Source organism: Aplidium turbinatum, chromosome 14 (genome assembly GCF_918807975.1).
Source record: "Aplidium turbinatum chromosome 14, kaAplTurb1.1, whole genome shotgun sequence".
NCBI lineage: Eukaryota > Metazoa > Chordata > Ascidiacea > Aplousobranchia > Polyclinidae > Aplidium > Aplidium turbinatum.
In genome coordinates this window covers 264486-290462 of record NC_137485.1, presented here as the reverse complement: position 1 = coordinate 290462, position 25977 = coordinate 264486, and the positions used below count along the sequence as shown (strand labels likewise).

General features: G+C 41.2%; 1 protein-coding gene across 4 annotated transcripts; it reads right to left on the bottom strand.

Annotated features, from left to right (window-relative positions):
• Positions 1-3003: 3003 nt before the first annotated feature.
• Positions 3004-25642, bottom strand: LOC145783411 (cilia- and flagella-associated protein 337-like). Of its 4 annotated transcripts, XM_082595279.1 has the most exons (25): positions 25360-25642; positions 24383-24480; positions 22405-22458; positions 21934-22017; positions 21738-21803; positions 21429-21602; positions 19121-19228; positions 16929-17123; positions 16483-16647; positions 16336-16405; positions 13480-13707; positions 13160-13308; positions 12921-13072; positions 12695-12739; positions 11520-11622; positions 8974-9160; positions 8745-8905; positions 6814-6956; positions 6196-6254; positions 5753-5974; positions 5426-5653; positions 4160-4299; positions 3943-4083; positions 3724-3878; positions 3004-3642 (listed from the first exon to the last, which is right to left on the bottom strand). In XM_082595279.1, the coding sequence occupies exons 1-25, from the start codon at positions 25598-25600 to the stop codon at positions 3459-3461; spliced, it is 3552 nt and encodes a 1183-aa protein (XP_082451405.1). In that variant the 5' UTR covers positions 25601-25642; the 3' UTR covers positions 3004-3458. The 4 variants fall into 4 exon arrangements, with proteins under 4 accessions (XP_082451405.1, XP_082451406.1, XP_082451408.1 ...); XM_082595280.1 differs by lacking the exon at positions 12695-12739; XM_082595282.1 differs by lacking the exon at positions 21429-21602.
• Between the last annotated feature and the right edge of the window lie 335 nt (positions 25643-25977).

Sequence of the window (25977 nt, the reverse complement as noted above, 5' to 3'; positions counted from 1 at the left end):
TTCAACGTCTGACGATGGTGAACCGCTGTAAAGCGGCCGATATTTCCTGCGAAAATTTTGCGTAACAAAAAAGCATTCATTCAAGAGGAATGCAATTTGAAACAAACTCATGATTTTCTTAGGTTGTATCGCAACACCGCTGAACGTTGTATCGACATAAGCAAAGTATCTATAAGCTGCTAGCACTCGCAATGACACGATAGGACATATCAAGCTGTGCTTATTTCTCTGCGATGAGAATTAGGTCAGGACAAGAGCGGCAAACCAGAATTGACCTTTCGCTGCTTGATATTTGAGCAAACGAATTATTGGTAGATTATAAATATTAGTGCAATTTCTTTGTAATGTAAAAACGCCCAAAAATGCCTTATATTTATGAGGAAAAGTACATTTTTGTTTAGTTTGGCATTACTCCATGTTATAATTCAAAAATATGCCTTCAAACGGTCAATTTTAAAGCTATTTTCGTGAAAGTAGAATAAAAACCGTCTTTCTATCGTTTTTTCATCTCAAACACTTTATTCCAACAAATTTCTTGGGTAAAATTTTAATTTCTATACGTACAATACACATGGCTATTATCTTGCAAATATTTTGGCTCTGTGATTTTCATAGCTCCCGTTATTAGCGATTAATTAGCACGGGGCTAAAATAGCCCGTGTCGAACTTTCCGCGTACGAAAACAGCTCGTATTAAGATAGGGTTAAACTGACACAGGAAGCACTTTGTGACGTCAAAGTAACCTTGTAAACGAGTGACATCATTCGTTTGCACTGCCATTTCAAAGTCGTTATGGAAAACACGTTCTTCAGTGATTTCCAAATATTTTTGCGTGGGACCCAAGATACAAACAACCTGTAATCTGAAGACAATTTCAGCGCTCTAGGGAGTCTAGGCTAGTTTTTGATATCACAAATGATATCGCTTGTTTGCACTACCATTTCAACGTCGTTATAAAAAACACGCTCTAGGTGAAATATATTGTTACGCATCTTTCAAAAGCACGAGCGTTTCAAAATGCGAGTCACTCAGTCCTTTCGCATTGGCTTCAGCACGTCTTTCCAACGGAGTAAAATCTCTCTTCTGCACGTTGCAGAAAGGAGTAAAATCAGCCATTCAACGTGCAGAAAGGAGTAAAATCTCCTTTCTGCACGTTGAATGGCTGATACTCTTCAGCTTCAGCACACTTCAGCTTCTGCTTCAGCACGTCTTTTCTAACTGGAAAAATCTCTCCACCGCAGCATTAGAAGGAATGCGGATGTTTTAGTTAATAAAGAGACGTTATAAACCGGCATTAGAAAAGCTCAAGGACTTCGACAATCTGAAAAAAAGGTTTAACAACAATTGACTTTCTTTCCGTTCCGATGTTTCACGGGATGGCACCAACACACCAAAGCATTCATCCCCGTAGTCGTGGCTGGTGTTGGTGTCACTCTTGTCGGTATCAACGTGGCTTCATGTTTCCCGCAATGGTCGAATCATTGTTTCACGCATTGCTCCAATAAAAAATCTTCAAAGACGAGTCATTTTTTTCACTTTAAATTGGAAAGTAGCGAGTAACGTGAGTGCGACCGAAAGAAATAAAAAATGTAAAAATAATTGCGCCGCTCCTCCAACAAACTGTGGCGGCACTACAAAAGTAGCGCGCTACTGCCCACCTCTAGCCATTTGTAACACATATGCATATTTCTATGTTGCTTTGTTTATATTTCTATGCTGTTTTGTTTATATTTCTATGCCGTTTTGTTTATAATTCTATGCTGTTTTGTTTATATTTCTATGCTGTTTTGTTTATATTTTTATGCTGTTTTGTTTATATTTCTATGCTGTTTTGTTTATATTTCTATGCTGTTTTGTTTATATTTCTATGCTGTTTTGTTTATAATTCTATGCTGTTTTGTTTATAATCCTATGCTGTTTTGTTTATATTTCTATGCTGTTTTGTTTATATTTCTATGCTGTTTTGTTTATAGTTCTATGCTGTTTTGTTTGTATTTCTATGCTGTTTTGTTTATATTTCTATGCTGTTTTGTTTATAATTCTATGCTGTTTTGTTTGTATTTCTATGCTGTTTTGTTTATATTTCTATGCTGTTCTAACTTAGTATTATTCACTGTACCGTGTTTGGTAGTCTTGCAAAGTCTGTTGCATTGCGTCGCATGTAGGACTAGTCACCTTTCCCAGCATGTTAATTTTATAACAACAGGTTAAGATAGAGCAACATCATGTCATAATATCATGGTTATGTTTCACGCGTTTGACCAAACCAGTAAGAGCAATTAAGTTCGGTACAATAAGTTGAATAAGTAATAGAGAAGAAATAGCACGACGATCCAGTCCAAGACATTGGAAACAACAACTGGCTGAATAGGCGCAGCCGACGCTTCAAGGATAATGTGGCTGCATGGTTTTTCAATCTGCTGCACCGGAGATAAAGCGTCTGCTCCTGACAAGCTTCATGATCGCACGGATCATGCCTCGTTCCAGAAGCAACTTGCACGGGTCAGCATCCGTTCTGCCTCAACTACGTGAGTAAGCCAAAATAAGGGAAGCAGCTGACTCGAAGACTATATGTCACTTCGCTGCTTCCTGTCGTCTGTTGTATCGCATCTGTGATCGCAGTGTACTGTATGTTATCGCAACGGGCGCAAATAAAAGCATGATTATTATTATTATTAACTACGAGATGATAGTTTTGCGTCTAGTAGGCTACATCAAAATTAAGCGGCGCTGGTTCTACTCTCGGGGTGTGCGCTTGAGCAACGTATTTCAAGGAATGCTCTCCACTCTGCAGCAGCTGGTGAATGGAATAATTTACAGACAACAAAATTTCAACCATCGGAAACTTCACTCTGTTAATCTCGGTGACCGGCCATGCGTCAGTGATTCAAAGCCTCCACAAGTATGTGAAACTGCCAGGAATAACCTATCAGGGGCTTTCCAAGTCCAAGGATAGAGATTCAAAACCAAACAAGTAGCAACAATTTTCTAACCTGATAACTTATTGTTTTTGTATTGGTTAACATAAACAAATCACATCTTATAAACACAGAACTTACAGTTTCTCTAGGAATGTCAGGTAGAAAATGTTTAAAAGGCAACTTGCGCTCCATACAAAGTAACTTCATGGGCAGGTAACACTGATGCAAGAATCACATGAAAGGTAACAAATGGTCATGAACCAAGCGAGTTATAAAAGATACAAATAGATGAAGCGGACACAAATAGTAGGCAAAGGGCTTGTAAAACGTGCAAATACATGTAAACTGCTGAAAACACTTTCGGGAATTAGGATAAATTGGAAGTAGGCAAAATCTTCCCTGATAACAGAGAGAACATGGATGCTTCTACATCATCACAGTGAGTAGGCTACAAACGTTATCAACGTACAAATCGTAATCTCGATATTTTTAGGGTTGACTTGACATAAAAAGTTGCAAATTATCCAATTGGTGACGTCACTGGGCTTCAACTTCATCATTTTCCATTAGAAACACGTCATCGATGTATGCTCGGGGGTCGGGTTTGATGACGTCTTCGGGTGGATCCCCCAAATCAAAGTATTGGAGCGACTTGAAAGCGCGCGCACTGACGTCCTGTGACGTGCGTAGAGTGCGCTGCATCAGCTTTTCATGACGTAATCTAAAAAATGGAAAACATTTCATGACTTGCAAGATGGAGATCACAGAATCCAATTCGTTGATGTTGGATGCTCCTCCTCACCTCTTTCCTGCGCTCCTCCTCATGGTGGCTCGGACATCGTTTAACAACGCTTCCTCCTCATCCTTCAAGAAACCAAGATTGGAAACCATTGAACTCCTCGAGAGTCTGCGGGAGAGTTTTCTCTTCCAAGCTTCCTCCGACATTCCTCTTCCCCACTGGACACAAATGTGACGTAACAATCGCATCGAAACAGTCACGAAGAGATCATAAGAAGCTTACCGTTCTGGACTTCGGGAGTTGTCGCGGAAGAATCTTCACCGACGAATTGCTCTTTTTCGTTTCTATGGTGTCCGGCGCGACATCTTTGAGTTCCTCTTCTTCCTCAGAGTCCGAAGCCTCCAAGCTATCCGCGTGAATTATCTAGTGTGATGCAACAAACGATAATTGTAATGACTCATTTTTTGTTTTGTTTGAAATTGAGAGAAATGATTCTGACCTCCATGAGCGTCCTCTTGTCATCCAGGATTGGATGATCGGGAAGACTTTGTGGATCGAGCAACACTTCCGGAGGAACCATTGGATGCTGCCAGGTTGATGGATCAAAAATGTCCCATGGCTTGGGTTGCCCGAAAGTTCCTGGAAAAGGAAATTGCGTCACAATCAACATCACTGGTTGGTGCTTTATTAAATCATAGGCGTAGACCCAGGGACAGTTGCCTCCCCTCCCGTTTTGTCAAAAAAGTTGCAAATTTGGGAAGAACCTACAATTATTTAAGCAAATGTTGCTAAAAACTCCATAAAAATTGACATGATGCAGTTGCCACAAAATAAATAAAATCTTAAATTTTGTTTATTCATGTTGGGCAGTTCATTCATGTTGGGCAGTTCATTCATGTTGGGCAGTTCATTCATGTTGGGCAGTTCATTCATGTTGGGCAGTTCATTCATGTTGGGCACAAAATATCAAATTATGTGAATTTCGTCAATCCGTTAACTGCTCAAACCTACATAATGAGATTTCCCATCCCATCCCAATATATATCTCATATAGATGCTGTGATGCGTAATGCTGTTTGGGCAGATACGGAACCCACAAAATCCGATAAAGAATATGTTCATATATTGTTGGTGGCGTACAACTCCCTGGTAGATATTTGTAATCACAAACAACAAAACTACCTCAGCACTATACAAAGCAGACAGTGTCAATGCAGCCGTATAGTGACGCAACTGAGCACATTATTACCCGAATCCACTCCATTGCTCAGTGCCAAGCAGATATAAGATTCAGTACCATTTTTAAACTGTCTTTGGTTTGACACGACAAGGTATCGAACCCATGCCTACCGATTCAGAGGTGGGCGAACTAACTACTAAGACACTGGGCCGGTTGGCCAGTTTCCAGTTTATGCAACAGGAAAGCTTATTTTAACAGAAATCAATGAATTAGCCATTTCAACCATTTTGAAAACAAAATTGATATCAGTTCCATTCTTGGAAGCAAAGTGGCGGAGAAAGTTATTTCAAATGACTGAAATTATTCTTCCGGTGCTGCATCTGAAAGCTTTCGACAAGTCTACAGCATGGCTGCGTCAACGCAGAGTTTCTATTCGCGAGAGAGCAGTGACCAGTTTCATCTTTTGCAATTATTTAACTTGGCAGATAGCTGGAACCTGTTTGGGCGATTTCTATTTTTGCCCGAAATGTTTTAGTTCCGCGCTGCGATGGTTTCAAATGAAGTTAATCAATTGTGACGTCTCACCTACGTAATGACCGGCTGTCGACCACACTCTGACCGCATAATCTACCGATGACGTAAGCACAATATCGCATGACTCGACGAGTTCCAACCACGTGATTGATTGCACGTGAGCGCGCCAAATCGCGATGCGCTTCGGAGGAGGACTGCTTCGGGGACACGTGAAGTCATCAGAAAATTTTCCCATTGGAATGATCGCGTAGTCCTCTATGTCCCACATGGTCACGTATCCTGGAAACACATGAACTCAATCAGCGCTAGTTATTCAGTGATAAATAAACACACAACGTCAACCATGCAATGTGGCTATGACATCACAATCAAGCTCACCGATGTCGTTGGCCACGAACAGTTTAGTTCCGTCCTCAGTCGCCTTCATCGCGCTCAGCGTCCGCGATCGCCGCATTGTGACGAACCGAGCGTGTGCCACTCTCAGGTGATAGTTCCAGAAGATGATGGAACCATCGGAGCATCCGGCCACTAAAGAGGCGAATTCCTTTCCATGGGATCGATCGGGGAGGAACAGAATCTTATTGACCGCTTTCCGGCCAGCTAAACGCATCGATGACGTCACATTATGATTTCTTTACTTTAAAATATAGAAGTTCAACACAACGTTCAGAATAATGCGGGAGATACAACGATGCTCATGAGATTCTTGAAACAAGCATGTGACACAATGCGTGACGTCAGCAGGGACTTTTTGGAATTATTCACATGACGTAATATCAACGAAGTTTTTGCGCAAACGAGAATTATTTATCAGACCTGACCTTCGATCCTGATTGCAGGGAACTGGTCCTCACTATCCGAGCTGTTCTGCGATGACAGACTGAAACGTCAAAGTAATTGTGAGATAAGTGTGGACACGATTTGCTATCCTAGACAAACCTTCAACAACCGCCATGAGCTTGGATACGACCAAACAATGTCAATATGACGTCATCACACCGACGTCACAAGATTGAAAGTAAAAGCAAACGTGAGTATGATCGTTGGAGGTTTTCGGACCGAAGACCTATTTCCCAGAGCCACACTAGTAGGAAGATGCTCCATCTCATTGGTACATGATTGAACGAAAGATGCTTTAAGACGCCGGTCTTGGTGGGGTAAATCTCATTGACGGGTGTCGAGGATAGACAGAGCCTGGTTGTATTAGATCACTATGCCGGGGGTGAACGAGAATTATGAGCTCTCCCCCATTTGTACAATCCCCAAAGATACAAAAACCGTCATGAGAACATCCAATATGGACACGGCTGCGTGTGTCTGACTTCATCAGAAGTTGCATTGTCAGAAAGTGAAATAAATCTTGTTATAAAATAAATTTCCAATGTGCCAAGTTTATGTTAAATTGTTAATGTAATGATCGCTGGTGAGATAGGACTGACCTGTCGTGAGGAAAAGGAATCTTGGAGATGGAATGTCCGGATACAATGTTCCATACGATGATGAGTCCATCGTAGGATACGGTGGCGAGCATGTTAGGCTTCCCATAAGCCACCGCGACAATATCTTCCGCGTGGCCGGATTTCTGGGAAAAGCATCATTTGATTGATAGTGCCAGCACACTGTCATCATACATAATGCCATCAGCCCATCATACATTTATTGAGTTCCATCAGGGAAAGGGGATCTCCTGACTACGAAGCAGCAGGCAGACTTGGACAACTAGATAATTCTAGTTGTCTAATTCGATGAATTAGAGCAAAACGTTGGTAATTCTAATTCTAATCTAATTTGGTAAAAACTTGTTTACTCTACTTCCAATCCAATCTCCAGTTTTGCTACAAATTTTAGTTTTTCCAGCAGTGTTTTTCAGCAAATGAAAGGAAACCTCATGCAAGGAAAATGCAATAAAACGATCAAGATCAAAGTGTCATTTCATTGCTTAAGTAACGAAGTCATTAAAAACTCGATTAGCTCATCAATTCACCTACAATCCTACATCACAATGTCTATTATGACGTACCCTAAATGGTTTTGGTGCAGTGATGGGGAATGACACTTTGATGTAGAGTTGCCATATTAGCCTTTTTATCCAAGTAGAAAAATATATGTGAATTTAATTTATTGAAATAGCCTATTATTGAAATACTATTGTGAGTGTTAGCCTGGTCAAATGTTTTAAGGTTCAGACTTTAAGGAAAAAAAGCTATTGATTTGTTTTCTTACTGATTGCTTTCTGTATTAGGTAGATCGCCCATTTGAGGAAGTGTCATAGTACCTACCAGATCACCTTTTCCAGTTAGTTTTTCCCACTTTTAATCCAATTTAAATTCTACTCTAGTTTGCGAAAACTTAGCTAGCTCTAATTTTAAGTCTAGTCTAATATGTAAAAACTAGAATAGCTGTAATTTTAATTCTAATCTAATTTCAAAAAGTTAAAAAAATTCTAGTTGTTGAAGTCTGGCAGCAGGCCAGCGATTCTCCATCAAGTATCAGTTCAGTATTTTTTATTAAAAATAATGCCTAATAATAATTTTAGTAAAAATAATGCCATCATAATAGCTCATGGTACCATCACACTGACTGATAATGCCATCACACTGACTGATGGTTCCATCACACTGACTGATGATGTTGGAACCTATGAGCCTATGTTTAAGTGTTTGAACCTGGCTTAGTACACAAAGCAACGAACAAGAATAGACTAAGCAGCGGCCGTTGAAATATTAATAAAAGTGCGAGGAAGCAAAAATTTTACCAATGGAAACATCATTTGACAAGAAAGCTCAGTTGACAAAAAGGCTGCTCAGTTGGAAAATGAACAATAACCCAACATCAAGCAAGCTAGCATCAGGTTGGCATCACCATATGGGATTACTCACAACAATCCAACATCAAGCAAGCTAGGATCAGGTTGGCATCACCATATGGGAGGATCAGGTTGGCATCACCATATAGGAGGATCAGGTTGGCATCACCATATGGGAGGATCAGGTTGGCATCACCATATGGGAGGATCAGGTTGGCATCACCATATGGGAGGATCAGGTTGGCATCACCATAGATGGGAGGATCAGGTTGGCATCACCATATGGGAGGATCAGGTTGGCGTCACCAGATGGGTGGATCAGGTTGGCATCACCATATGGGAGGATCAGGTTGGCATCACCATATGGGAGGATCAGGTTGGCATTACCATATGGGAGGATCAGGTTGGCATCACCATATGGGAGGATCAGGTTGGCATCACCAGATGAGAGGATCAGGTTGGCATCACCATATGGAATTACTCATCGAACTTTATTTTAACTAAAATATCCACAGATTACAGCAAAAAAACTAAAAGTGTTACCATCCTACCATCAGCACCTACCAAGTCATCAGGCCAATGAGGATAGGGTCGTTGGATCAAGTGGAATTGGTCGGTCTGGTCAGGGAATATATTTACGCGATGATCCCAACCCACAGCGACTATAAACTTATTGTTGTTCATCTCGACGTAAATGCAGTTGGTCACTTCCCTGCAGTCGTTCTCTGGCAAATCATTCAATGAGTTGAGACACGAACCAACTAAATGCTTCTCATGGTCATAATGATGTTACCTCTCTCCAATGACCTCAAGCAGTGACCATTGTTGTAGTTCCATATCTTGACTGCACCATCTCTGCCTGAGGTGATGAGGCGACGGCCAGAGGCGTCAAAAGTCAGCGAGGTGATGGAACTATCCCCGTGGGCTTTGTTGAACTCAAACATGAAAGTGCCGGTCTCGAAATCCCACAGTTTGACAACCTGCAAGATGACATGACACTTTGACAACCTGCAATATAACATCACAGTTTGACAACCTGCAAGATGACATGACAGTTTGACAACCTGCAAGATGACATGACAGTTTGACAACCTGCAATATGACATCACAGTTTGACAACCTGCAAGATGACATGACAGTTTGACAACCTGCAAGATGACATGACAGTTTGACAACCTGCAAGATGACATCACAGTTTGACAACCTGCAAGATGACATCACAGCTTGACAACCTTGAAGATGACATAACAGCTTGACAACCTGCAAGATGACATCACAGTTTGACAAGCTGGAAGATGACATCACAGCTTGACAACCTGCAAGATGACATCACAGTTTGACAACCTGCAAGATGACATCACAGTTTGATAACCTGCAAGATGACATCACAGTATTACAAGCTGGAAGATGACATGACAGTTTGACAACCTGCAAGATGACATCACAGTTTGACAACCTGCAAGATGACATCACAGCTTGACAAGCCACAAGATGACATCACAGTTTGACAAGCTGCAAGATGACATGAGAGTTTGACAACCTGCAAGATGACATGACAGTTTGAAACCTGCAAGATGACATGGCTAAGCGCTTTAACATAGGACAGTTTTCCCTGCGAACCAGCTACCACCATTGAGCCGCGGCGCATTGGTTAAGAAAGGTAGGGCAATTTTCCTTTATAAACTCAATTGATTACAGTCATGCTTGCACTCAGTTCAGTTGCAGAAGAAAAAAAAACATTAGCTGAGGGTGGGAATCGAACCCACGCAATCGAAATGACTATTCCCTTGCCCTAACCTTAACCCATTAGGCCACGCTGCTTGTGGCGATACATTCACTTAATTTTCTTTGTATCAAAAATCTTTCGAGTAGATCGGTCAGAATGTCACGTGCTCAGTCACATGACAGAAATCAGCTGATTCGCAAACTGTCCTATGTCAAAGTGCCTACCGATGACAGACAGTTTGACAACCTGCAAGATGACATCACAGCTTGACAACCTGCAAGATGACATCACAGTTTGACAAGCTGGAAGATGACATCACAGTTTGACAAGCTGGAAGATGACATCACAGTTTGACAAGCTGGAAGATGACATCACAGTTTGACAAGCTGTGAGATGACATCATCATCATCATCATAATCCATCGTCGGTTTGTTCCCCACTAGTGTGGGTGGCCGATTGTTTCCGCGCAGCAATTTTGTTTTAATCCCTTTTCTCCATTTCATCCTGTCCCTTGCATCTTCCTCCTTCAGTCCGACTTTTTTAAACTCATCCTTCACTTGTTGTTTCCACGTTCTTCTTGGACGACCGCGTTTCCTCTTCCCATCCACCTTTAGATCTAGTGCCTTTCTAAGAAAACTTCCTTCCTCCCTCCTTGTCACATGTCCATACCATCTTACCCCATTTGCCCTTGCCAGTTGGTCTATGGTCTCTCTCATCTCTAGCATATCCAACAATTCTTCAGTCCTTTTTTCCCTTCTCGTTTTCACCCCACACATTGCTCTCACCATTGACCTTTCCGTTCTTCTCAGGATTGCCAGTTCACTCTCTCTCAATACGCATGTCTCGCTACCATATAGCATTGCAGGCCGCACACAGCTCCGATATACTTTTCCTTTTATCCTTAGTGAAAATTTTCTGCCATACAACATTTCCCCACATTCCCTGAACTTTGCCCAGCCCAATCTTGCCCTTGTTGTCACCGCTGCTTCACATCCACCACTTCCATTCATCCAAACACCCAGATAACAGAAGTCTGTCACTGTTTCGATGCCATGGCAGAACTGATCATCATGGCCTTCCACTTCATTCCTTCCTTTACTGCATATCCCACAAACAAAACACTTCGCCAATCTTGTTGCGGCTTTCTTGACATTAGCACATCTTGCATCACAGTTTGACAAGCTGGAAGATGACATCACAGTTTGACAAGCTGCAAGATGACATCACAGTTTGAGAAGCCGGAAGATGACATCACAGTTTGACAAGCTGGAATATGACATCACAGTTTGACAAGCTGCAATATGACATCATAGTTTGACAACCTGCAATATGATATCACAGCTTGACAACCTGCAAGATGACATCACAGGTTGACAACCTGCAATATGACATCACAGCTCGACAACCTGCAATATGACATCACAGCATGACGACCTGCAATATGATATCACAGCTTGACAGCCTGCAAGATGACATCATAGTATGACGACCTGCAATAGTATGTCACAGCTTGACACATACCAATGACCGTCAATGGAAGCAAGTCTGCTCTTCCAAACCCAAGTATGTCTTTACACAATTTTCAAAACTATCCGAAGCCAACCGAAACTAACCGAACTTTCCGAACAGGTGATGACGTGTCCGAAGCTTTCGTTGTAAGCGCAGCAGGTAACAGCCTCGGTGTGTGAGATTGGCATGTCGCCGGCAATCACAGCCCTGAAAGCATAAACTCGTAGTAAAACAAAGAGAAGATTGTGAGTCACCGTATCAGCACAAACCATAATACAAAGAATTAAAACGTTGAATTCTCGCAAAAGAAACCACACCACGCAAACCACACCACGCAAGCCACACCACGCAAACGACACCACGCAAAACCGCTGAAGCAAGAGCAAGTTGGCATTTCATGGCATGCAGGTTAATAACTAGAAGCCTCCGAGTGTGAAACCTAAATTACGCACATCACCAACCAATACAATCACAATGGTGTCTACGCACATCACCAACCAATACAATCACAATGGTGTCTACGCACATCACCAACCAATACAATCACAATGGTGTCTACGCACATCACCAACCAATACAATCACAATGGTGTCTACGCACATCACCAACCAATACAATCACAATGGTACCTACGCACATCACCAACCAATACAATCACAATGGTGTCTACGCACATCACCAACCAATACAATCACAATGGTGTCTACGCACATCACCGACCAATACAATCACAATGGTGTCTACGCACATCACCGACCAATACAATCACAATGGTGTCTACGCACATCACCAACCAATACAATCGCAATGGTGTCTACGCACATCACCAACCAATACAATCACAATGGTGTCTACGCACATCACCGACCAATACAATCACAATGGTGTCTACGCACATCACCGACCAATACAATCGCAATGGTGTCTACGCACATCACCGACCAATACAATCACAATGGTGTCTTCCAAACAAATCAAGAGCGTAACAAGAGGCGTCACTGGAACAACAATTTGTTTGTTGATCCTGTATTCACATATCGAGTCCTAACTGGAGGATCCTGTAGGCTATTCACATATGGAGCCCTAACTGGAGGAGAAATTATCTATTGATCCTGTATTCACATATCGAATCCTAACTGGAGGAGCAATATGTTTAATAATCCTGTATTCACGTATCGAGTCCTAACTGGAGAAGCAATTTAATTTATCTAATTGGTTAAAGATGAAATGAAGTGGGTACAAAAGCAACACGTCATTCAAAGCACGTCACACAACTTACTGCTTCATCCGTGAGGCTATGCCTGGATTGCTCCTTGAACCTTTTCTGTTGTAACAATGTTTGAGTATGACGCACAGTTTGGTCAACTTTAATATACAAATAAATATTACCAGCGACCTCAGTAAGAGATGGCTCGTGGCTGAACAGTGACAGAAATATATTTTAAAATGTCTGTTGTTACAAGGATTTAGCAATTTGGAAAAAAATTCTTTAGCCATAATCTTACTTTTGCGATATTTTGAGCAGTGACAGCTGGTCTGTTGCCACGGCAACGGCCTTGTTGTGGCGGGAGTAGACACAAGCCAAAATTTCCCCCATAACTTTGTGCATTTTTGGATTCAGGGTTACTAGGCAGTTCTGTTCCACTAAATCCCAAACCTGCAAACAAAACCGTTCCAACTGAGTGATTTTGCTGAGTCATATCAAGCACACATTTGTTATTGCTGAGTCATAAAAAGCTTTCACCTTGAAGCATTTGTCAGCAGAAATGCTGAAAAGTCTTTTATCTTCTCCGGCAATTGACAAGAAGACAATGGGAGACCCATGTCCTCTGAGATGACCTGTAGCTTTGTTGGGTACATAAGGATTCCATAATCTCACGATGCGGTCCATTCCTGGAAATCAACACTCCAGTCACGTTCCTCATTGAGAGCTTGCAAGCTTCATCAAGGTCTTGTTCGTCATAAACATGCTTTGTCGAGCGATCACGATAGCGAGCAATTCATTAAAAAATTATCGAAGTAACTCTACAATTGTGACATCACAAGCGAAGAACGCTGTATCACCTCCCGACGCAACAATGTTGGTCCTTGTGCAGAAATCGAAGGTTTTCACGCCTTTGTAGACGTAGAACACTGATTGGTCAGATTTTTGGCGGCGCTGAGCAGTCGCGGTGATGTGTTTGCGTAATTTCTCCTGCTTATGAAGTTGGGAATGAAGAGTGGGGTTTGGAGATGCGGATGAAGTCAGGTTTGTGTGCAGATGGTCAAGGACGGTGCTTGCAGTCGTGCAACCTGAAGCAATTTATAAAACCGAACATGATTCACCATTGTATGTGCAAAACAGACAAGAAACAACATAAATGAGAAGTAAACGTTTTCGGCTTTCACATAGCCTTCATCAGCAAGACTAGGTTTGCAATAAAGTGACTGTTGTACGGAACTAAAACTATTCTTCAGTTTTCAAATGTCCAGTTTTAGTAAAATTTAATTTCTGCAACTTGTATTGCAAGTTCAGATCTCGTGATGAGGGTTCCATGCATGCCGAAAACGTTTGATTAACATTTTATTACTATTCATGTTGAACAAATAAAATAATCATAAACCAAAATAACGTTAAATCTTAATGAAACAACAAGGTAAACAGGAAACCAAAATTCTATGGTTTGAAAAAGGTTGGCAAGCAAAGTTGTAGACTTTGCAATCCAAAAATTATGAGACATGCGGGAATTTGGAAATAAATCTTCTTATTAATAAGTTAATTCTGTGCAAGAGCTTTTGATGAGAGTATGGTCTCGGACTGATGAGGCTGTGGTTTTGCACTGATGAAGCTGTGATCTTGGACTGATGAGACTGTGAGCTTGTACTGATGAGACTGTGATCTTGCACTGATGAGACTGTGATCTTGCACTGATGAGGCTGTGATCTTGTACTGATGAGGCTGTGATCTTGTACTGATGAGGCTGTGATCTTGTACTGATGAGGCTGTGATCTTGTACTGACGAGGCTGTGATCTTGTACTGATGAGGCTGTGATCTTGTACCGATGAGGCTGTGATCTTGTACCGATGAGGCTGTGATCTTGTACTGATGAGGCTGTGATCTTGTACTGATGAGGCTGTGATCTTGTACTGATGAGACTGTAATCTTGTACTGATGAGGCTGTGATCTTGTACTGATGAGGCTGTGATCTTGTACCGATGAGGCTGTGATCTTGTACTGACGAGGCTGTGATCTTGTACTGATGAGGCTGTGAGCTTGTACTGATGAGGCTGTGATCTTGGACTGATGAGGCTGTGATCTTGGACTGATGAGACTGTGATCTTGTACCGATGAGGCTGTGATCTTGTACCGATGAGGCTGTGATCTTGTACTGATGAGGCTGTGATCTTGTACTGATGAGGCTGTGATCTTGTACTGATGAGACTGTAATCTTGTACTGATGAGGCTGTGATCTTGTACTGATGAGGCTGTGATCTTGTACCGATGAGGCTGTGATCTTGTACTGACGAGGCTGTGATCTTGTACTGATGAGGCTGTGAGCTTGTACTGATGAGGCTGTGATCTTGGACTGATGAGGCTGTGATCTTGGACTGATGAGACTGTGATCTTGTACTGATGAGGCTGTGATCTTGTACCGATGAGGCTGTGATCTTGTACTGATGAGACTGTGATCTTGTACTGATGAGACTGTGATCTTGTACTGACGAGACTGTGATCTTGTACTGATGAGGCTGTGATCTTGTACCGATGAAGCTGTGATCTTGTACTGATGAGACTGTGATCTTGTACTGATAAGACTATGATCTTGTACTGATGAGACTGTGATCTTGTACTGATGAGGCTGTGATCTTGTACCGATGAGGCTGTGGTCTTAGGACTTACCTCTAACTAAACCGGTGGCTGCGTCGTTTGATGACGAAATTTCGGCTTTCACACAGCTTTCATCAGCAAGACTAGGTTTGCAATAAAGTGACAGTTGTACGGAACTAAAACTATTCTTCAGTTTTCAAATGTCCAGTTTTAGTAAAATTTAATTTCTGCAACTTGTATTGCAAGTTCAGATCTCGTGATGAGGGTTCTATGCATGCCGAAAACGTTTGATTAACATTTTATTACTATTCATGTTGAACAAATAAAATAATCATAAGCCAAAATAACGTTAAATCTTAATGAAACAACAAGGTAAACAGGAAACCAAAATTCTATGGTTTGAAAAAGGTTGGCATGAAAAGTTGTAGACTTTGCAATCCAAAAATTATGAGACATGCGTAAATTTGGAAATAAATCTTCTCATTAATAAGTTAATTCTGTGCAAGAGCTTTTGATGAGACTATGGTCTTGGACTGATGAGGCTGTGGTCTTGGACTGATGAGACTGTGGTCTTGGACTAATGAGGCTGTGGTCTTGTACTGATGAGGCTGTGGTTTTGCACCGATAAGGCTGTGGTCTTGCACTGATGAGGCTGTGGTTCTGCACTGATGACGCTGTGATCTTGGACTGATGAGGTTGTGAGCTTGTACTGATGAGACTGTGATCTTGCACTGATGAGGCTGTGATCTTGTAATGATGAGGCTGTGATCTCGGACTGATGAGGCTGTGATCTTGTACTGATGAGGCTGTGATCTTGGACTGATGAGGCTGTGATCTTGGACTGATGAGGCTGTGATCTTGTACTGATGAGGCTGTGATCTTGTACTGATGAGGCTGTGGTCTTGCACTGATGAAGCTGTGGTTTTGCACTGATGAGGCTGTGATCTTGGACTGATGAGGCTGTGATCTTGCACTGATGAGGCTGTGATCTTGTAATGATGAGGCTGTGATCTCGGACTGATGAGGCTGTGATCTTGTACTGATGAAGCTGTGATATTGGACTGATGAGGCTGTGATCTTTTACTGATGAGGCTGTGGTCTTAGGACTTACCTCTAACTAAACCGGTGGCTGCGTCGTTTGATGACGAAATGACGGATCGAAGCTCGTGGAAATATCGAACCTAAATAAAAGTTGAAGTTTGAACAATTTTTATGTGCAAGAAAAATCCTTCCTCCAATTCAACGCAACATATTTCACCTCTGTGACCCAGTCGTTGTGAACTTTCCACTTGATAAACGACGTCCTCTCTCCATCTGCCACGTCATACATGGTTACCGTGGGAACGCCATTCACTTTGGGGAGTTTCTTCCACGCTTTCAGGGTGTCTCCGATCTCGTCAAATATGATGATGCTGACGCAACCCTGCAAAAGAAAGGCGAAATGAGATATTATGTGATGAGATCATTATCGGATGAGATCATGATCTGATGAGATCATTATGTTATGAGATCACGATGTGATGAGATCATTACATAGTAAACTCATTAAAAAGAGTCATGGAAAAATAATTGCAAAATCAGACCATACATTTAGAACCCAGTCTACCAAACAGGGACGTAGACCTTCACCAACCAGCTGGTTGGTGGTCTAAATCAGACCACACAGTTAGAAAACACAAAGCGTTGTCTTTCGTCCGTACCCACCTGATCATCTCCGTACACAATGAGACATCTATCCCTCTCCATCGAGCACAGGTCCATTGTGAGCGGCACAGCGTCAAGCCCGATTATTTGACAATAAAACTCGAAAGTGAGGAGTTCGAAGAACTGAAATTCGCGCTCTCCGGTCCCGACGACGATCTTCCCATGGGATGACAGGACGGCCACGTCAGTAACCCACTACACAAAGGGGCGCTACAGGCAATCAACATTTCATCTACGTCACACTGGACATTACAATTAGAAACAATAGGTATTGACAGCTTACCAATGTTGATGGCCTTCTGTGGCGAACAAGCAAGGCGATGTCAACTTTTTACAACGAGTTGTTTTTCACAGGACTCACTTTTGGGAAAGCTTCGTCAAAGTTAATTCAGGAATTAAAAGTTTAGTGATCTTCAACACCAAGTAGCTCAATGGCAGTGACTGTTAACTACGAGCACAAATAGGGGTGCGATACCTCATACGCGCCGACTTCCGGGGGGGCCGGTGGGCGGCGCCCCCCGTAAATTTATGGTTGAGGGGCAACAAAAATGGTTATTACAAGTGGTGTTTCAAAGATAAAACACTTCGCGAAAGAGATTTAGATCATTTAAACGGACTTAAAGAATGCCGAAAGCGAAAAATAGCCTACGTTGCTCTTGCCCGCAAAACAGCAGCTGATCGCATGGCTTTCTCATACGGTATGGAAATTTCAAAGTATAGATGGTACAGCAACTTACGCTGCTGTAATAGTCACGTAACTATTCACTGCAATATTAAGTAAACCAACTAAATTAGACGCGCTATGTTCAACGAGGTCTTCCCGCTGTGAGATCAATTATGATTCAACAGAACGCATTGTTTTTTTCGCGATGTGTGAGAATTAAATCGAAAATCGATAAAAGAAAAGGTGTTTAATGGTCTTGGTTGCAGATATTACCTACATTAACCCGCTAATGTTTAACATCGACTTCCACGATCATGGAATGTTACGTAATTGGAACGATTATATCCTACACGCAAAAATAAAAAATTGATCTCTTAAAATAGCTCTTATTTCGCTGTTTTGTCTCGTGAGCTTTGTATATTGCTCAACAAGTGCATAAACTTTAAAATTGATAGAAATCATTAAATTTGACAATTAAGTTTGAATCACTGCTAATAATCGTATCCACAACTTTTAGTTCCACCGACGCCATTACGTGACACTCCGTAATCTACGTCGACAATGATTTTGCCACAGCAAAAATGTGTTCATTTTGAAAACTGCCGAGCTTGTCCCGTGTATAAGTTAAACCTGTCTTTTTGAGGTGAAAATCACTTGCGAACATCTCGACCTATACTCGAGTTTATACGGGATTCAATAAAAGACTAAAGACTTTCGACAAAAAACATAAGAGAAAACACTTCGCCGCTGTCAACGCTTTGAAGATAAGTAATTAGCAAAACGAAGCTAATAAAACTCATAGCGGGTTTCCACTCTGCTTGAGATCATGATTTTTTTTGCGTTTTATTTCGTAATATATAACTTCACTGTCTTGATCGTTGTTATTCACTCGCACGAAAAGGAAATGAATTGGCTTGTTTTCCAACTGTTCCAATTATGAGCTAACAATATCAAAATTTTTACGACTAGACGTAGGCTACTGCATGCGTAAAACTAATCGTTTCAAGCAGCGGTTCTAATAAATTCGGTTTGCAACCTAGGTGTCAATATAAACAAGACGGTAAGCTTAATCAAAGGCTATTTTAATTGAGTAAAATAGCGTTATGGTTAAGACGTCATCACCTTTCTCGGCCCCCAAGGTTTTTTGAAAAGTCGGCGCCTATGCGATACCTGTTCCTTGGGTGTGTGAAAACTCTGAATCATTACTGCGTTATGAAAATAAATCATTGACAACTTTAAGTAATGATTCTGAATCATGAATCAGTTATGCAAACATGGAAAGTCGTTCGACGGTTGTCCGACCCGCGTGTGGATTGTCAGTGAATATTACAGTTGGATGTATCAAAATGGTGTTAACAGGAAAAAGATTGAAGAACTACTTGGGTGTATCAAAATGGTGTTAACAGGATGAAAAACCACTTAGGGGTGTCAGAGTGGTGCCAACAAGAAAAAGGTTGAAGAACCACTTGGGGGTATCAAAATAGTGCCAACAGGGATGAACCATTGATTTCTTCAGCGACCAACTCACCACCGATGGCTTAGAGGTGAACGATTGACGCTCGGCAAGTGGATTGTCCAGAATCGATTTAGTTCGACGGAGTTTCAGATTGGGCGACCAAAACGTGAACAGGCCGTCCTACAAAAAGTATGTGACCAACAAATTACATCAAGTCCATCCCACATTGCACAACGTCCTGCAAGAACGTCATCAACCTGCCACGTGCATATCTCTCAAGCACGTCACCAACCTGCCACGTGCATATCTCTCACGCACGTCACCAACCTGCCACGTGCATATCTCTCACATACGTTACCAACCTGCCACGTGCAGATCTCTCACAAACCTTGCCAACTGCCACGTGCAGATCTCTCATGCACGTCACCAACCTGACACGTGCATCCCTCACAAACCTTGCCAACTGCCACGTGCAGATCTCTCATGCACGTCACCAACCTGCCACGTGCATATCTCTCACGCACGTCACCAACCTGCCACGTGCATATCTCTCACGCACGTCACCAACCTGCCACGTGCATATCTCTCACAAACGTCACCAACCTGCCACGTGCAGATCTCTCACAAACGTCACCAACCTACCACGTACATATCTCTCATGCACGTCACCAACCTGCCATGCGCATATATCTCACAAACGTCATTAACCTGCCACCAACCTGCCACGTCTCTCTCACAAACGCCATCAACCTTCCACGTGCATATCTCTCACGCACGTCACCAATCTGCCACGTGCATATCTCTCACAAACGTCACCAACCTGCCACGTCTCTCTCACAAACGTCACCAACCTGCCACGTGCATATCTCGCATGCACGTCACCAACCTACCACGTGCATATCTCTCATGCACGTCACCAACCTTCCACGTGCATATCTCGCATGCACGTCACCAACATTCCACGTGCATATCTCTCACAAAAGTTACCAACCTGCCGCGTTAAACCTGCTCAAAATTCAAAATTTTCCAATTTTTGTCGCCTCTTGCATTGTTTCCCATGGTTTGACCATGAGAAATATGAGAGTGACAAGCTCTCAGATGATGCAATATTCTGCTTCAAATGGCCTAAACATTTATAGTTTTGCCCAAATTCCCCATTTTTGACTTGTTAAGCCATATTCCTGACCGTTGAACCCTTTATTTTAACTAACACCACTTTTATCCAATAGCTCACAAGAGAAAATAAACTTTTGGGTGTTGACATAACTTTGAGAAAAAAAATGTGGGAGGCATTAACAAGCAACAATTAGCGCCACTACTGGTGAAAAGGCTTTTTGCTTATTTTGGAACAACCTATAAACAACTATCAAAATCAGTGAGTCGTTGTTTTTCGGTTCTTTTGTTTAGGTTGAGGCCACTGTCTTGAATGCTGTCTGTTGAGTTTGTGTGTTGTTAGGCATAATTGCTTTGAAATTTTGTGAAACAAAATTTGTATTGTTTTTTTGTATGAGTATTTTGTTAACTTTCAGCTGTAATTTATTTTCTGAGCTTCATTTTATGCAAGAAATATAGTTTGTTTTGAAAAACGGTAGTGTCGATATTACAGCAACAGTTTTTCTTTCAGAGTGAGTTTTTTTTTCTTATTTGGGCTCTTCAATTTCAGGGATAGGGAGTAGCAACAACGCAATGCAGCAGAGTAATTTTACTGTCTTGTCTAACAGAATAATGAGCTAATCTTTGCTGTTTAATAAATGGTTAGCAATAGGATGACGTCATCATGAGTTTTATGATGTCACTCTGACGTCATCGCCAAAAAGTAAATCTGAGATCTCTTTCTATCAAACTTGATCGATTGAAACATTTCAAAAGATGTGTATCGGTTGTCTGAAATAAGCAAAAAGCCTTTTTACCACTAGTGGCGCTAAACTCTGCTTTTAAATCTTCTTAATCCTCTCACTCTTCTCAAAATGATGCCAAAAGTTGATTTTCTCTTGTGAGTTATCAGTGAAGCATTAGATGAAAGTGTTTTCAGTTGAAATAAAGAATTCCACCGTCAGAACCATTGCTTAACAGGTCAAAATGGATAATTTTGGCAAAAGTGAAAATGTTGAAGGCTACTGAAGCAAGGTATTGGGCAAGATGGTTGATGATTAAAATCATGGGAAACAACGCCAGAGGCTATAAAATTTAAATTTTGTTTGGATTTTGAGCAGGTCCACTGCCACGTGCATATCCCTAACTATATTATTCTAAAATTATTGTGCGAGCCAGCTGTTAACGTAAAACATACAAAATATATATTCGCTACAGGCCCTTTCCGTTTCATTGTTGAACACTCAAAATCCATGATTACAATAACTCCTCAAAAATCCATTCTAACCTGGCCAGCACACATGTACGAAGATTCGGAAATACAGACCACCCTCAGTATGGGGGCTTTGTGGTGGGGGGTTGGGGAAGTGATTGCGGGGAGAAGAAATCGTATCCGCTTCGACCTCTTTAGAGCATCCTCCTTCTCAGCATACTCAAGTTGCATGTAGGTGCAGAACTCATCCTGGCAGAGCAGGTAGTGATAAATTCAAGGCGGAAAATATGCCCAAGGCATCACATCATCATGATCCCCAGCTTAAAGTGATAAGACATTTGGTACTTTAAATAATCATACTTCAAATTGCTCTGGCTTGCTTACCCAATCTATTTCCCCATCTGAGGATGAGTCAATCTTCATGAAGAGTGCAACGATTTGTTCCTCGTTCTGTTGAAAACAAAACAATCTGACACTCAAGTGCTAAAGGATACTTCTGTTTTCTAGCCGCTGGGTTGTCTTACAAAACAAATGAAACTTCCTAGCTTAAAATTTATAGCAACACGGTTCTACGGCGCACCCTCCCTTTGACTCCCAAGCAGCTCTTTACGACCATCTTGAACTCTTCAATGTCCAGAGTTCCGCTCCCGTCAGTGTCAGCTTCCTGCGGAAAAGTTTGCCGTCAAGTTATGGAAAAAGATTCTTGCAGATTTACAAAATCGTGAATAAACAGAAAAGTTTAAAGTATGAAAGGTCAACAGAGTTCAGTAAATCCTGAGTTATCAAATGAATATTCAAGAACTTCATAGAAGTGTTAATAAATTTCTATAGAACTGGTTTCAAAAAGACTGTCCTCAATATTTTGAAACCAAACTCTGGTCTCGATTGCGTTCGTTTCTAATCTGGAAGGAGTTTGCAAAGTTACCAAGGATACGTTGTTACCTAGGATACGTTGTTACCTAGGATACGTTGTTACCCAGGATACGTTGTTACTCAGGATACGTTGTTACCCAGGATACGTTGTTACACAGGGTACGTTGCATCAACATACCTCAAATGCGACCTTGATCTTGTGAAGTTGATCCAGAGTGATTCTCTCTTCGATCTGTAACAAGGTTGGGATGATCAAGTGCAAGATATCGTGTGATTGCGTTGAGGTTATGATAGCTACAAGTTATCGGAACTTCATAATGGCACTTACCTTTCCGAAACACAAAAATGTAATAAGCTGCAGTTGCCAGCAGATAAAAAGTTTTCGTTTGCTACAATGACAAAGCATCGCTCCTTGACTCAGAGTCGCAACTCTGACAAACTCACCTTGATCTTAACCATAGAACTGGCAGGAGTGTTCAAAACTCACCTTGACCTTAACCATAGAACTGGCCGAAGTGTACAAAACTCACCTTGATCAGAGGTGGGCAGTAACTAGTTACAAAAGTAACTAGTTACTGGAACTAGTTACTTTTTGAGTAACTGTAACGGTAACTTCGTTACTATTTTCGAAAAGTAACGAAACGCGGTAACTAGTTCCTATTTTAGCACTTTTTCAACAGTTACAGTTACAAGTTACTTTTGTATTGAAATTTCTGTTTCTAATTGCCGTCCATTTCTCTGCACATGTTTGTGTCATGCTTTATGGGTGTTTGCTGCGCGTTGCGCCATAATGCATTCTTCTCGCAGCTGTATCGGAGCAGCACTGCCCATGCGCGGCGCTCTTGTTTTGTGATCTTATGGAGCAGGATTGCCATATTGGCGAATTCATCGCCAAAATCCAGAAATCTGGCGATTTTTTAAGACGTTTGGCTTCATATTTATGGTTTGGCGATTTGGCTCTTTTTTAGCGCTTTTTGAGAACTGATTTGGCTATATTAATTCCTTTTGGTGACTGATCAATATGTGACTTTCTATGCAATGTTTAGCAAAAATGTTTGGTAACACTTGATAGCTCAGTTCATGCTTGTCGTATAGCTGCCAGGGGTGTACAGGAGCCGTAGTTTTGGAGTATTTAGGACCCGGAGTCTCGGTGTTACGTTCACTGTTCGCAACCTTATTACATCATTGTTTTCTCGATTCAAAATCGGAAGTCGATGTCTGTAACTTCGAGCCATAGGACTGATGGGTGGCCCGGGGCACTTTTAAATCGGGAGGCCCCCGTGCAAAAAGCACTTCTATGTCAACAGTAGAATTAAGTAATCCAGCACTGCACAGTATTTTGCAGAAACCTCAAAGGCTGAAAGGAAAAAAATAACACAAAATCCCATTTTTTCCGCGTAGGGGGGCCCTTCAAAAGTCGGGGGGCCCGGGACACTTGCACCCTCTGCCTCCCCCTAAATCCGGGCCGAGTCATAGCAGGGAAAACAAATTATTTCCTTTGTTTCGAGCATTTAAAGAGAATATAGTTTCGGGAGAGAGTTTGCTTTTTTGTACCAAAGACAGGCAAAACACAACAATTACAATACCACAGGGTTGAGCATTACAACAATATATTTTACATATTTACAAGTAGTTTAACAGTCAAACATTTTCGGCTTAACTTAAGCCCTCATCAGGAATCTGAAAATATGTATAAATTGCAATAAATTTAAACTTTTTGAAAGTAACTATAACTAACTGACTATAAGCATCAAGAAACACGCAACGATTATAAGCAGTAGTGTGGAAAACAGACAGACGGAAAACAAATTACATTAGGAAAAGGCAACTGCGTAACTAGAAAAGAATTTGCACCACAGAGTGCGTGATACATCTAATAAATGTTGAGGAAAATGGATGCGCCTCCCGCAAATAATTGTTTGTTTAAATTTGGATTACAGCGTTTATGTTGAGATTTATGAGTAACTGAAAGTAACTAGTAACTGTAACTAGTAACGGTAACTAGTTACATTTTTGAAATCGGTAACTGTAACGGTAACTCAGTTACTATTTTGGCCAAGTAACTGTAACTGTAACTCAGTTACTTTTGAAAGTAACTTTGCCCACCTCTGACCTTGATCTTAACCATAGAACTGGCCGGAGTGTTCAAAACTCACCTTGATCTTAACCATGGAACTGGCCGGAGTGTTCAACCTTGTTAAAGTTTTGGCATTCTTTCCAATCCCATCGACATTATGGAGAGTCAAGCGCCGATCTATGACAACCACAACAATATGTTGGAAGATCCACTGAATTACAACCGGCACAATTTTAGAGTCTATTTAAGTTTAAAACTAGATCGTTGTAAATTTCCAATCAATTATTTAGTTTCAAGGGTTAGGGTTAGTTTCAATTGTGTTGATGAAACAATGATGATGTTGATGATGATAATGATGATGATGATGATGCTATTCGCAGTTCGAACCTGCAACCTTTCAAAGAACGAACCAGAGTTATCACCGCTTGGCTATGCAGCCAACATATGATAAGCATCAATTTGTGAAGATGGGTGTGATTTTCAGTCAATAGCAAAACTTGTTCAATTGATTGATTGGCGGGGAAGGGTTTAAAAGAAATTCTATCTGTGGGATTTGCACAAATCCAACTCAAGTGAAGTAATTTCTCATATTTGTCAAATCTTGTATTGGATTGTCAGTTCTACCGAAAAGATATGAACACAACGAGAATTAGGGCAACAACAAAGTACAGATTTCCTATGTTTGTTTCCTTTGCATAAAATATTCTTCTATACATCATAAAATGAAACAAAAATCAAATCGAAAGTAACAAAGGCTTTGGTTTTGTATGTGATGAACGTTCTTTAAGCGCCTTTGTTGGTTGCACTACATTTCATAACCGAAAGCATCACATTTGACCGACTTTGATGTATCTACTCTGACACAAAGATGTTTGATTGATGCTTTCAAAAGTATAGAATTATATCAAAATATTGAAATGTTGCATATTTGTGGTACAAAAGTGATTAAGCATGGGAGATAATATTGTCACAAATCTTTTGATAGATTTAAGAAAACTAAAATGTGATAGGAATAGGTAATTAAATGCAGAAAAGTATAAAAAAGAATGTACGAACCCATCAAAGGTTGTTGCAGAAGTCTGACCCCTTTCTTGGCCTCTTCCACAGGAAGGGTACTTGGTAGAGCAGTTAGCGAAGCATTTTTTGGAACAGTAGCACATGTAGCAGGACGAACTTCATCTTTCAAATCAACATATGCGTACGACTGTAGCTTCCCGCCGGCTGATGATGGGCGAATGATAGGTCTGTCATTCAAACCCACGCCAGTAGTTGGCTTGCCAGTAGCAGCACGAAGCATGGCTGGTAGTTTAATGCGTTTTATCAATATTATAAGTGAATTATCATCATCTACAAACACAATCACAATTAATTGATCAACAGCAGTTTGAAATAACTCATACTCAAGATGTTACAACCTTAGGGGAATGGTGACAAATAATAAAGCAACGCAGATTAGTTGAGCAGACTTGATATGCATATTATCCATTTCTTTGCAGAGCCTTGTATGATGTAACTAGTAATATCTTGTAGTGTGATAACATGACAACAAAGCAGTACATAAAAAACATAGGCCTACTGCACTCTTTTTGGTGTGAAATAAGTTACACTATCAAAGAGCTCTGAGAAAGTCAATCACATCTAGTTGACAAAATGTCAGATTATCAATCGAAACAA

What these genes read in the sequence shown, in the direction of transcription:
- LOC145783411 (XM_082595279.1), bottom strand. Translation starts at nt 25,600, where the DNA reads ATGCTTCGTGCTGCTACTGGCAAGCCAACTACTGGCGTGGGTTTGAAT. An exon ending in ACAACGACTGGGTCACAGAG is followed by an intron (nt 16,406 to 16,482) that starts GTGAAATATGTT and finishes ACTTTTATTTAG; the next exon opens with GTTCGATATTTCCACGAGCT. An exon ending in AGCCACCGGTTTAGTTAGAG is followed by an intron (nt 13,708 to 16,335) that starts GTAAGTCCTAAG and finishes AAATTGCTTCAG; the next exon opens with GTTGCACGACTGCAAGCACC.